The following is a 14,740-nucleotide window of genomic DNA, read 5'->3' on the forward strand; positions in this document are numbered from 1 at the left end:
TTGAACATTTGTTGCTATTATTTGATAATTGTAGATGCAGTCCAGCTAAAAAAAAAAATGTGTCAGTGACACTGTACTTGTTTTCCACAGGCCAGCCACACAATCATAACACTGAACATTTCCCCGACAACTATAACTCCTTGGGGTCGTCCAAAATTTTCTCTTTCTCTGAACATCTCCTCTCGCTTGCTCTTCGATATCTCACAATATCTGACCCAGGAGCTGTCCTAGTTTCCTTCCTGGCCGGCTGCATGTGTCTTGCTTTTTCTGAGCCACATCTCTGTAGGCCTTCAGTCACACAGGCTCCCAATAGCCACAGGCAGATATTTCTGCCTCTGCCCCGGTCTAATATTAGCTGCTGCTACAGTAGCAAACCAGGCCACATCCATGCTCAGCTCCACTTTGACTTTCACATGACTTTAAACAACTACACACGCACAGGCAGTAGAAAAAATTGGCCTTAAGAATGATATTGAATATGTTATTGATCTAGAATTGACCTGCGTCAAAATTAAACTTTTCTCCAGTAAACTGCTCGGCTTCCATCAGTCATTGATTTCTTATAAGTGCCGAGATCAAAATGAGCCCCATCTCTTGGCTCCATGATCTGAGCTACAGTCAACAGCAACCCATCAATCTATTAATGCAAGAACCTGACCTAAAATTCTTATGGTGTCACCATGTGAGTATTTATAGAACCAGGGGACCAGAATTAACAAAGACTGAAAAGGCTTTTCTTTAGTTTGTCCATGTAAAGTCTACGTTCTGGGAAATTTACTGAGGAAAAAAAATAGATTTTAATGTATTTTGTGTATAATGTATAATGTATTATATGAGAAGGTCAAGGCTGCCAAGGTAGTAAGAAAGTACTGGCTTTTTCCTTACAGCTTTTGGTGGAACAGGAAAGTTTAGTGACATATCTTTAAAAAACATTAAATTGTTTTAAAGTTGCATCAGACACACTGAGCAGGGAAGTCTTCTTTGTCCATCTGATTTATTCCAACAACTGTGTTGTAATAAAGAAAGTCTTCATTCACACCTCTCATGTTTGTCTGTCTTCCTTCACCCACAACCAGCCAGGCAGATCACTGCCCCTCCCTGAGCCTGCTTCTGTTGGCGGTTTCTTCCTGTTAAAAAGGGAGCTTTTCCTTCCCCCTGTCCCCAAGTGCTTGTTCATTGGATGGGTCATCTGATTGTTGGACTTTTCTCTCAATTATCATAGAATCTTTACCCTTACACTATAAAGCACTTTAAGGAAATTGGCGCAACTTGGAGCTGTATAATGTACTAATTTTAAACTGCAGACTGCCACTGTGTTGGCTGGCCATTTCAACTCATTTTTTTGCCATTAGATATGTGTTTACATTTTTCATGTAACCTACAATAACAGAGAAAATCCAACAATCCGACGTCTCCCTACGAACAAGCTTTTGGCAACAGTGGGAAGGAAAAACTCCCTTTTAACATGAAGAAACCAGGAAGATTTAGGCTCAGGGAGGGGTCAGCCATCTTTTTTGACCTGTTGGGGGTGAAGGGAGGGAACCAGGTGAAAAGACACACTTTGGAAGAGAGTCAGAGATTAATGACTAAATGTGAATGATAAGAGACAAGTGTCTCTTAACTGTTCTGCTGGTCAACTCAGCTCCTTGATTCAGTTATAAACTGAATTCCAGATTACATAACATAATCTTTCCACATACCTCCTTGTTACTGCAGAAGTACCCTCTGAAGCAGAAAGTTGTTGGTTGGGAACCACTACTCTAACCATGAACCTTATAAAACTTTAGCTTAGCTTCTGGATCTAAAAATCTCTTGAATGACTTCTCTGCTTCCAAAAATAAGGCTACTTGTGCTGAAGTGCATGGGAAAACAAAATTTAGGCTCTCTGATCTAATCAAACTGATGAGTTTATGGTCTCAGTAACTGGTTTTAGATCTTATCAGTGGCAACATAAATCATTAGTAAATCATGATTTCAATTAGAGTGAAAAAGAAAAACACCGTAGGGTATGCTTAGTGGAGGAGCTACGCTGTGACTGGGGGTGCAGAGTACCTTTATTTCTCAGTGAGACTTCTTAGTTGGCTCATGAAGTTTGGTTTCAAAAAGGCTAGGACAGCAACAGAAAAATGATGCTATGGTGATTCTCCTCACCTGTGGAGCTGTAGATATTCTCTGGGCCTGTTGAGAAGGTGCAGGAACCGGTCCACAATTTTATTTTTGCCAACACCCTGTGGAGGGACATCATCATCAGTCTTTATATGTGGACTGTGCTTGTAGCATAGACCACAAAGATAGAAAGAAGCATCCATTTCAACTTCCGAAGAGGCAGGACTGAGAGGGAGAGCCAAGTGCATCCCTCTAATTTTGATGGTGCTTTGCTGTGACAGGGGCTGTTCTTCGGGACTCCCACCGGCATCCCACAGAGCCCGTCGGATCTCTCGGCCAGTCTGTCAGACGTCCAGTAAGTCACTCTGACAGCTCGTAATGCCTCAGCGTGGACCGTGCATGGTCACACACTCAGATTTGCAAATGCCTTCTGCCACTCAGTCCCTCTCATATGCAAGCGCACAAATAAACACAAACACAAAACTGCACACACACAGAAACACTCCTCTGGGCTCACAGCACACCATGTCCAGTCATCCATCCTCATCTATCCTCCCTTTAACCCTGCCCAGTTGGACAACGCTGGGGGCACAGAGTGTCCCCCAAGGAGTTGCTACATGTGTCCTTATGCTATCAGTGAACTGTGACTGCGCAGGGTTGGAGGGTGACATGAGGACCCAGGGAGTCTATTTCGTAACTCTTCCCTCCATGCTCGAACAGAGCTGACATGGGTGGCCTACTTCACTAAAATCCACTACTGCAGAAATGAGACAAAACCATGGTCTGCAAACACAGATCTGACCTCTGTTTATTTTACATGACAAAAAGTGGGTTTGTAATCCTGACCATAAATGGACCAAAGGTTGCCCAGGGTTCTTTTCTGTGGGCAGAGGAAATTACAACATGGTGAAATTAATACGCTTTCAAACATCACTCACCTGGTTTCCCACTAAGAGGAGGTGCTCTCCTAACAGAAAGTCTTTAAGCATGTCCTCCATCACCATCATGTGCTGCAGAGATATTTAAGCAAACACATATTCAGCTGAACAAGTAGCTCAGATTGTAATTTAACCCAGATGGATGTTGCAAAGAGCAATACTGCTTACGGTTGAGAATAAATCAGCTTAAAATGTATTAAAAACAACAAAGTTTGCTCAGAAAACAGGTCATTCATAAAGTAGGGCATCCTCGTTGCTTCTATCCTATCTCAACCTCTTCCACCTTTTTTATTTCGGACCAAAACACGGGCAGGCAGAGGAAAAAGCGCAAAATGGGGACATGAAGAATAAGATAAATCATCAGTGTTGCCAGAGGATGTCACAATGTCATTACCACGGTTGGTTGTTCTTTGGATATACTGCAATTAATGTCACCGATAAGGCAAGGATTAGGCACAAGACACTAGCATTAAAGCAAACAAAAACCTATTGATTTATCCGCTGAGGAAAGCGATCTGTGAACAGGATACCAAAGGCAAAATTTATGGAACTTGCTGCATTTAAAGATTTGATTCAGATTCAGCTGCTTGAGTTGTGATATTTGTTACCACTCAGAATCAATCAGCACAGAGCAACAAAAGTAGGACTGTGAAGAATCTGAAAAGAAAGATAAGCACTTGGAGTTCTGCCCATTTTCACACCCACAGCATGTACCCTGAAGCCGGTGTGACTTTTGTATTTTTGGCAACTGAACATTTTAAAAACTGAACAACACGAAGTCCATCAGGAGGAAGCTTTTAAAAATTTTTTAATCCTATTTAAACACCAAAATTCAATGTGAATCACACCAAACATTCAGCAGTAATCATGCCTGGCATACACACCACGACACAGACAGTGAAGAATTTTATTATCCCATAAAACCCACCAATTCCAACCAATCAGAGGTCACTAACAGTGTATTGGGGCTGATGTTACTGCCAGGCCAGAATAGCATCTCTAAGACTATCTGATAAGGGTCCAACACAGACGAGAAGGAGCATGGCCAGAGGAAATATCAGCTAATACCGGAACTAAAAGCAAAATCCTTACACAATGAAAACTGTCCTTTAATCTGACAAAGGCAAGTATGATAACGATGACAACAAGGGACACAAGGGTCAGAGCTGTGTTTTCATTGGTGTATGATTGCCTGAACTAGGCGGTGGTAAATCTGCAGAGCTAAGCTTTCTCAGTGTGAGGGAGAAAAAAAAGAACAATTGAGATTCAGATTACGCTTTACTGGTTGTAATCTGCCTTAGCTCTTATGCGATCAAATCTGGGTCATGTGCTGAGACCGAAAAAAGTCTTTTCCAGCCCTCTCACAGCTACACATTTGCTTTAAAATGAGACATACAGGGAGTGCAGAATTATTAGGCAAGTTGTATTTTTGAGGAATAATTTTATTATTGAACAACAACCATGTTCTCAATGAACCCAAAAAACTCATTAATATCAAAGCTGAATGTTTTTGGGAAGTAGTTTTAGTTTGTTTTAGTTTTAGCTATTTTAGGGGGATATCTGTGTGTGCAGGTGACTATTACTGTGCATAATTATTAGGCAACTTAACAAAAACAAATATATACCCATTTCAATTATTTATTTTACCAGTGAAACCAATATAACATCTCCACATTCACAAATATACATTTCTGACATTCAAAAACAAAACAAAAACAAATCAGCGACCAATATAGCCACCTTTCTTTGCAAGGACACTCAAAAGCCTGCCATCCATGGATTCTGTCAGTGTTTTGATCTGTTCACCATCAACATTGCGTGCAACAGCAACCACAGCCTCCCAGACACTGTTCAGAGAGGTGTACTGTTTTCCCTCCTTGTAAATCTCACATTTGATGATGGACCACAGGTTCTCAATGGGGTTCAGATCAGGTGAACAAGGAGGCCATGTCATTAGTTTTTCTTCTTTTATACCCTTTCTTGCCAGCCACGCTGTGGAGTACTTGGACGCGTGTGATGGAGCATTGTCCTGCATGAAAATCATGTTTTTCTTGAAGGATGCAGACTTCTTCCTGTACCACTGTTTGAAGAAGGTGTCTTCCAGAAACTGGCAGTAGGACTGGGAGTTGAGCTTGACTTCATCCTCAACCCGAAAAGGCCCCACAAGCTCATCTTTGATGATACCAGCCCAAACCAGTACTCCACCTCCACCTTGCTGGCGTCTGAGTCGGACTGGAGCTCTCTGCCCTTTACCAGTCCAGCCACGGGCCCATCCATCTGGCCCATCAAGACTCACTCTCATTTCATCAGTCCATAAAACCTTAGAAAAATCAGTCTTGAGATATTTCTTGGCCCAGTCTTGACGTTCCAGCTTGTGTGTCTTGTTCAGTGGTGGTCGTCTTTCAGCCTTTCTTACCTTGGCCATGTCTCTGAGTATTGCACACCTTGTGCTTTTGGGCACTCCAGTGATGTTGCAGCTCTGAAATATGGCCAAACTGGTGGCAAGTGGCATCTTGGCAGCTGCACGCTTGACTTTTCTCAGTTCATGGGCAGTTATTTTGCGCCTTGGTTTTTCCACACGCTTCTTGCGACCCTGTTGACTATTTTGAATGAAACGCTTGATTGTTCAATGATCACGCTTCAGAAGCTTTGCAATTTTAAGACTGCTGCATCCCTCTGCAAGATATCTCACTATTTTTGACTTTTCTGAGCCTGTCAAGTCCTTCTTTTGACCCATTTTGCCAAAGGAAAGGAAGTTGCCTAATAATTATGCACACCTGATATAGGGTGTTGATGTCATTAGACCACACCCTTCTCATTACAGAGATGCACATCACCTAATATGCTTAATTGGTAGTAGGCTTTCGAGCCTATACAGCTTGGAGTAAGACAACATGCATGAAGAGGATGATGTGGACAAAATATTCATTTGCCTAATAATTCTGCACTCCCTGTAAAATACAAGTGGTTGTGAAGTGCATGCTTACCTGGGGATTATCATAGAAGAGGACGTCAGGAACCTTCATTTTCTGGTCAGCGTTGTAGATGGGAGCGGAGACACTCCCAATGGTCAACACACCGTCCTTTACCATACCTGTAGAAATACAGCAATGTGGGCCATAAACATGGTCTTCTTCATTTAGACTGACTAATGCTGTGAATGGTTCCTTTTACCCCAACTCAGACTTTGAGATGCAGTGATTTGACCATACAAACTCACATGCAGCCCATGCCCTAACTTTTCTGGACATGACAGAAACGCATGTGAGACAGGGACGCCTCCAGAATTTTTTAATTACAGGGGTGGCCATATGGGAGGCACTAAAAATATTGGGGTGGGACACCAAAAAGAGAATTTCCAGTGTTATTATGCTGTTGTCAAAAAAGACAGAGTGACTGACTGACTGACTGACTGACTGACTGACTGGAACCGGGAGGGTGTGTTTGCAGTACTGGTGCCTTCTGGAGCTGTTTAATTGAATTGTCTAAATATAATATAATATAAATTGTCTAAATTTATCTTTGGTGAGTAAAATGTTATTATTATTATTATTATCAGCTGATACCTTAGGACTTCACCATCTTGTACAAATATTCTGACTTCTGGCTCAAAAATAAAATAAAATCCAAGTCTAATGCTCCAGAAACCTATGACGCCATGGTGGCTAGGTCTATCTTTTAAATACAGTCTTTGGTGAAAATATAACATTGGACACTTTAACCTGCTGCTGCTGAGTACAAGGTTGGTGTGATGTCAGATTGTGCTGATGCACGACTATCAAAGCTAACAGGAAATATTCTTCCAGTGGAAAAGAAGAACTATCAACATTCATAGCATAATGTGGATGAATAATGCATATCAGAAATCAGACACTGTCAAGAATTCATGTCTAGAAGATGTATCAGTGTAGTTGGCAAAAACTTGGAAACGTGACATTTCTATTGCTTTTTTGTTTTTGTTTAAGTACCTTGCCTGTACTGCAGGCAGCACATGTATTGAAGCTGCAGTTCTCTCAGAACTGACTGTCCTTAGCAATACAACCAAAACCACAGGGAAAACTACAGGTAGAAGACGGTAACTAATGCTGCTACTGCAATATCTCTTCCCCATGTTTATAAGAAAGACAAAGTTTGGGTAATAATTGATTTTAAAAAGGCTATACACAAACAATGCTACTGTTGCTACTTTCAAAGCAAGGGAGAAAATACCTCAAATTTCATGAAGCAGCTAAAAGCACGGAATTAAAGTTTCATTAAGAATTCCAGGTGGATGAGTTTCAATTCAACATTCAACAACATACACAGAATTATCCTTCTTATGTTATCCTGAAATACACATTGGCACTTTGTATGAGACAGCTGGCTTTGCCAGGTTAAAATCAGCTTTGCCCCATCAGTTACAATATTTGCAGTAGCTAATATAGAAATGCTTAACTGAGCATAATCTAACAAATGTCATACCTTATAGTGACATTAACAAGCTACTAAGGAACCAACCCAACATTTCCTGCTAACAAAACATTGTGCCAACATTTTAAGTAAACAACATACCACCACCAAGTTAGTGGATTCAAACTACTTCTTTAACAAAGGAGGTTAAAAACATGGAAGAATCATTTTGTTTGGCATCAAATGAACATCAAGAATCATGTACCAATATTAGTAACCCAGTAGTAAATATCCTGGATTGTGACATGTGATACAAAGAAAAATAATCCATGGAGTTCCACAGCATCCTTTTATTTTATGTTTTGATCTTACCTACCAATAGCATCATTAGCTGCTTTGTCACTGAGCATTTTGTCACCAGCTTTTGTTTCATAATAATCCCACTCACTGGTTTACATGAGTGGTGCTCCTAGCTCTCGCATGCCAACTCTAAACTCACAATAGAACACTAATCACACACTCAAGTGATCCACTGTTCAAATTATTAGTGCTTTGGAAAACATTAATTTTACCTGTAACCAGAATAATTGCATGCATGAGTCAAATGAGAGAGTCAGACCTGATTTTTGACAACGCTGAGAGGTGCTTGTGAGTCAGAAGACGAGATTACTTTGGGTTGAGCTGTTTGTTTTCTTTGAGGCCAGCTGAATCCTGCTTTCCATCTTTTAAATAATACATGTGCCTGTGCTGCCAGTATGTCTACACAGTAGAAGTCGACATTTATTCTTTACAAGGAAACAGATCACAAGTTCAGAATGAATGCTAAGAGACAAAACTTTCCGGCTACCAGCTTTACAAGTTATTTGTCATTTATCGTGCATTGTTCCATTTCTGTAGAATTAGCATATGATTGAGGTTTCCTTTGGAGGGGGGTTACAGTTCTATCTTCAGTTATTAACCTATGTTCCGTAATATTGGTACAAAAAAGACTTTATTGCTGTATGTAAATGAAGCGAACTGATTTGTGCTTCTGCTGGTATACAGTGCTGTGCAGAAGTCTTGAGTCACAATCTTAACGGTCCTCTATGAATCATTCAAGAACAAAAAAGGCACCTAACTAAAGGGATGAACCAGTGTTACGTCAACAACACATAACACACAATTTCACATAATATACCACTTTAAATTGTATCTTTAGGCACTTTATTTCTAGCAGTAAGGTTTATTACCATAAGCCTAATACTGATTCGCTGTCTCCACGTGAGCCAAAAAACACCCCCCAAAAATCTAATTGATCTAAGTGAGTGGAACTCACAGAGATAATCAAGAGAGCGATCAGCGGGGTCTGTTGCATCCTGTATGGAGCAGTTCATGAGGTTTTTTTGAAGAGAGGCACGGGCCAGGCTGGGCAGGAATCTAAAACACACACACACACACACACACACACACAAAAACACACCCCCACACAGTTGCCTTGTTTTTATGACACACAAATCAAATATTAACATTAATTTCTGTCCATCCATATTGCTGAAACCTAACCCAGCCATCACAGAGTGAGATGTGGGATCTACCCTGGACAGCTTGTGTGTGTGTGTGTGTGTGTGTGTGTGTGAGAGAGAGAGCGAGTGTGTACCTGGAGAGACAAGCCTTATTAACTGCGTGAGTGATGCTCTCCTCAGGGTGCTGAGAGAGACGGCGACAGATCCTTAGTAGCTGTCTCGTGGAGAGAGACGAGGCCAGAGACTGTGCCTAGCAACAGACACCATACATGAGTAGCCTCCAAACATCTCTACCTTTATATCTGCACGAAAAAATATCTGCAATCTGACACATGACTGTTGGACTGTACACTTCTGACATCCATTTACACCATCTGGAACGAGAATAACACCTGTATTTTGGGAGGTTTCTCAAAACTCCACTACTATTTACCTGCATCTGTAGTTTGTCACATGCTAAGTCTGGTGAAGTAAACCCAAAATTCTGTTGTATTCTGCAGTAATAATGTTCATGTCCCGCCCACCATATGGGAACTGCTGCCATATGTAAAGCACACACACTTACTGTGGGGTCATTTGTCTTGCGGAGACTGTGTGCGAGGTGCAGTAGCTGCTCTGCTCCTTCCATCGGTACATTAGGAGCCTAAAAACAAAACAAGAAAAAGAAGCCAAGAAGGACTTATGATGAGAGTGGAAACAGAAGCGTGGTCTTCCAGTTAGAAAAATACTGGCAAACACCAGTGCTACCCCTCAGCCTGCTAGTAGACAAACGTATGGGATAAATTTCAAAATCCCACGTCGCCTTGTTTTCCAGTTATCAAATTCAAAGGATTTTAACAAAACTTGACCACTGACCTTTGACCAAGGTCAAGGTCACTGAGATTCAAACCCATCCAAGATTTTTAGTAGATACACCTATGGTTTCAATTTGAAGCGCCTAAGTCGCCTTGTTACTGAATCATTGCATTCACAAACTCAGGCGTCCATAAACGCCCGACGACAACGCCCCATCAACCTTTTCCGACTGAGGGGTAAAGCACTGGAGATGCAAGAATATAAAAAAAGAAACTGTTAGTCAGGACAGCGTGGTCTCAGTATTTGTATGTCTCACCAGTCCCTGTATGAGGCCCATCTCCTCTTCTTTGGCCAGCGGCATGACATTGTGGTAAAGGAACATAGTGAGCACCTCGGGGCCCAACCACTGCTGAGCTCTGCTGTTGCTGCCTGCACCGGTCCCCACGACAGGGGGTTCTGCTAGGGCCAGCACTCTGAACGATGGATGAATGGGGAAAACAGATCTAAAAAGACACAAAAATAAACACACATGTTGGATCACGCTGGCACACAAGTTGAACATCTGTTCAAGTCGATGTGGAACGCAGGTGCACACAGTGTTGCTCACGGATGTATCCGTTTGTGTGTGTATGTGTGTGTGTCCTAGCCAATCGAGCTCAGGGTTAAGAGCATGACTTTTGACAGCTGCCCATGAAATCATCTGATTCAAGAGGACAGCAATGTCCATTTCTATCAAACCACGGAGACACCCATGCTGCAGCAGGATATATTTACACTACTGTGGGCAAAGTGGGCGCTAACCATCATCCAAGTCACTGGATGAATGTGTGGGAAGATATTTTATGCATAAAAACACACTCCACTATCTGCTGTACTCCCTCTGTTTGGTTGTATAATGTAGTGAGTACGAAACATTTAATTTAAAGAGGAGTTTTTACACATCTTCTTCTATAATGTCATATTTTCACCTCTTCTACATATTTAGACAATGTAACAGCTTTGTTAAAGCACATCTTACATTAATTTTATGTCACTGATATAAAAAGAAAAAATTCTCATACTATTCACTATTCCTGTTAGAGTGAATTGTTAAATGTTTGTCATTTTTATGCTTGCCATCCATCTCTATATTGTTTAACTGTGGGATGAAAGCAATTCCACTGTCCCCCTCCCCAGATTCTTGAGACATCCTATATGGAAGGTCTGTTTGATGTAAGCTTCCTGCGTTTACGACCCTTTGGTCAGCAGGAGGTCTAACACACACACACACACACACACACACACACACACACACACACACACACATATATATATACATACAGTGCCTCGTTTTGTAACCAAGGGGTTAAGAGGGAGGTACGTGTTGTAAACTATTGTGTGAACTGTAACAGTTTGTCAATAAATAGCTGCGAGAAGCTGCTCTTTGAAGGACTTTGGGCTGGAGACAGGTTAGGAGCGTAAGCTTCGAGCTGGTTCTTGACCAAGGACTTCCCTTGCTAGCATGTAAAGGATGTTCGTCTTGTTTCTGTCGTTAACGGGAATAAGTTTCTAAACCAGCGGGGTCTGACTTAGACCCAACAATTCCCATGGCCAAAAAAACCCCATAGGCCTCAGTCTGAAGTCAGTTTGAACAAGAATATCAAAAAAACGATTAAAAATCAATGCCTGTAACTTTCACTGCCCTTTCTTACCATCGGAGTAAATTTGGGACAGACACAAAAAAAATGTCTAGTGACAATTTCTGAATAATATAAAGAATTTCACAACACAGTGAACTAGAAAAACCTTCATAAAAACAAGAGAGGACATTTTTTCAGCCACATTAAAATATCTTGAACAACGAAGAGTGGAAGAACTGAAAGGCCTTGTTATTGTTACGCACTGTTTTTTGCACGGTGAGGCGCTCGTTGCCAAGATCTAGCTCCTATATCAGATGATGTTGTGTACGTGATGAACTTTGTCAGGACAAGACCTCTGAAAAGCTGCATACATCCATCTTTATGTGACGAAATGGAAGCAGACGCATAACAGCTTTATTATCCATACAGAGGTCTGAAAGTTGTCGAGGGGCAAAGTATGGGCCCGTCTATATGAGCTGCAGAAGGAACAAAAACTGTTTTTGACTGCTGAGAGGAACAGCGATGAGTGGTGTGTGCGGCTGCCATACAAGGAGACGTCAACACTGCCGCACTGTGTGACATAACAGGTAAACATCTGGAAAGTCTTAGAGAGAAGTTGTCATTTTATTTCCTCTGAACCTTCGCTGAATGCCATCACTGGGATATGAACCACAATAGATCAGCAGCAGTTCTTGGAAAGGAAGTGATTTGTTAAGAGCAGGAGGAACTAACTGAACTGAGACAAGCTAAGCTCTGCTGATCTACCTTTGGACAGTTTTTAGCCGACTGCTGCCACTCACACACACTAGAGTTGGGCGATATGTAAAAACTTTCCAACCGGCAATCCTCAGTCCAACAATCGCCGATGGGCGATATATTTGCGCATGCGCAGACCTTTTGATGGGCAGGGCAATGTAATAATGCACGGACTGATTTGTGCATTTACAACACATAAGAAGTCCAAACATGGAAGAAGTAATCCCCCCCCAAAAAAACCGTCGTCAGCGTTAACGCAGATTAAACGCGGTCATCTCGATTAAAATTGTTAACACTCTCAACCCATCTGGAGCGCAGAATGAACAAAATTTGGACAAACTGCCGAAATGCGTTGACACTGACAGCACTAAAAAAAATATAAAGTCGCCAATTTGGGATTTCTTTGGCTTTAAACCAGATGAAAGAGGATGTAATCAAAGCGGTGTGCCACTTGTGCAGACATATAGTGCGAGAAAAGTACTGAAACACGACTAATTTGCATGAGCATGTACATGTCTATGGCGTTATTTTTGTGCCACTATTCTGAGCGCACGTAAAAAAAAAGTTTGCAGGTGCAAGTGTTGCATTTTGAGGAGAAATTTATTTTGAGCGAAGAAAAGCTAAATTTGAGTGAACAAAATTCATTGCTGCGTGCAAAAAATGTATTTCAGTGTTTGCTATTATCCATACACACACACAATAGCAGCCCCTCTCGCTCAGTTTTTGCATTTGCACTTGCTCGCAATGTGTTGCTTGCGCTCTCAACATTTCTGCCCGTGCACGCTCAACTCTTTCTGTACACCGTTACATTTGTGCCACAAAACCAGCCAATCACAGATTTGGATGCAAAAAAATCTGATTGGCTGTTTTCGTCTCCAATCAGCTCGAAATGACGAAATGCAATATCCCAGAATCCATTTCGTCCAAAACTCAGACGAGGCAGTGGCGGAGGAACACAGAGTGGCGGAGTTTGAAATATTACTCTTTCTGGGTCACAAAATAAACTTTTCAGATATTTTCATGCGAGAATGGTGCCGTGTAAACTTCAAATATCTGCTCGATTTATCAAGACATCACATATTTGCATAAGTGCTCTAATGTTTTCGGAGATGCCTGTTACCCACCAGCTGATCGGGTGGTCACTCGGGTTAAACCTAATATATAAGGCTGAACTGACAAAAAAATCGTCTGACTACACCACCAGGTATTATAGGAAAAGTATAAGTCCTTTGAACTAAAACAAACGCTGTTGTGACAGTGATGTACACTGTCTTGTTGGTATATATGTATGATTTGTATCACCTTCATGTTTTCCTCTCACCACATATCCAAACCGATATCATGACCAGCAGCTTTTACAGCTGTGGCTCCAGCAAACATCAGCTGATACTAGAAAGTAATATTAAATTAATTCTAACAACTAGGGCTGCACGATTAATCGTTAGAAAATCGCGATCTCGATTCATACTTATGTGCGATCTCATTTCCAAATGACAACGATTTAAAAAAAAAAAAAAAAAAAAGACGTTGACGATTGTACCGCATTTTGATCCGGGACGTAATCTGCATGAAAACAAGCGCTCACTCTTCCTGCTCAAATGACAAGGGCGGAGCCTTATACCACGTGATACAGAAGCTGTGCCGTGTGATGCTCAAATTGGCAGGAAAGAAACAACGGAGAACACGTCAGGGATGACGAGAAAGTGACAGGAAACATCAATCAAACATCAATAACGGGAACCTTATACAGCGCTTCCCTATACCCATCGAACTCCCGCAGGCACAAAGAAATTATGGAGGCTATTACTTATCACCTGACCAAAGATATGGCTCCCATCAACACTGTGCAAAATGAGGGATTTAGGAAAATGATCAACACCCTAGACCAGGGGTCGGCAACCTGCGGCTCCGGAGCCCCATGCGGGTCTTTAGTCCTTCTACTGACTCGCGTGGGTCGGGAAATAAATAATTTTTGTAAGTAATTAGCTAAAGTCTATTTTATTTATATTAGTTCTTTTTTTTAACTTGTAGTTCTGAATTGGAAGATTGTTGTGATATTGAAATATAAATATAAAATTATATTCTATTAGTTTTTGATCGATCAAAATAAGCGTCACACTTGCGGAAGCCGATATACCCACCGAAACGCCGTGCCAGACTTTCAATCCCAGGTAGGCCAATTATGGATCTTCGGATCCACATTATGTCAGCAGCTGTTCTCCAAAAACAAACACGTTCACGCCTCACAGACGACAGCTTACAGTCGTACGTAAAGATGAAAGTGATTTCGTACAGCCCCGATCGTACAGCAGACGCTGTACGAGGTTCAGGAGCGGAAGTCCCATTGTAAACATATCACGGCAGACCCGACTATGTTTCCATGAACACGCTTTTCAGCATCTTTTTATTGACCACTTTTCACACACGGTGGCTTTACGCAGACAGCCGGTGTTAAAGCTCGCAGCCCGACACACACCAACACAACAGCATAGGTGGCACAGACGTTAAGGCGGCGAGGCGTGATTGCGGGTACCGCTGAGGTGCGTCCGCCTCCCCTGCAGAGGGGCTGCAGTCCACGCCCCGCCACACATATTAACCAGGTAAAATACATACTTAGGCGGAATTTTGCTTCAAA

General features: G+C 41.7%; 1 protein-coding gene across 1 annotated transcript in view; it reads right to left on the reverse strand.

The window, feature by feature from the left end:
- The window catches only part of vwa8 (von Willebrand factor A domain containing 8), a 93,060-nt gene that overhangs the window by 44,472 nt on the left and 33,848 nt on the right, over positions 1-14,740 (reverse strand). Inside the window, exons 15-21 of the mRNA XM_031727287.2 lie at positions 10,047-10,233; positions 9,501-9,578; positions 9,070-9,185; positions 8,749-8,849; positions 6,032-6,138; positions 3,045-3,116; positions 2,152-2,228 (exon numbers count right to left, since the gene is read on the reverse strand). Coding sequence (XP_031583147.2) covers positions 2,152-2,228; positions 3,045-3,116; positions 6,032-6,138; positions 8,749-8,849; positions 9,070-9,185; positions 9,501-9,578; positions 10,047-10,233 — 738 coding nt within the window. The remainder of the gene's footprint in view (positions 1-2,151; positions 2,229-3,044; positions 3,117-6,031; positions 6,139-8,748; positions 8,850-9,069; positions 9,186-9,500; positions 9,579-10,046; positions 10,234-14,740) is intronic.

This window comes from Oreochromis aureus, linkage group 16 (assembly GCF_013358895.1).
Source record: "Oreochromis aureus strain Israel breed Guangdong linkage group 16, ZZ_aureus, whole genome shotgun sequence".
NCBI classification, from domain to species: Eukaryota; Metazoa; Chordata; class Actinopteri; order Cichliformes; family Cichlidae; genus Oreochromis; species Oreochromis aureus.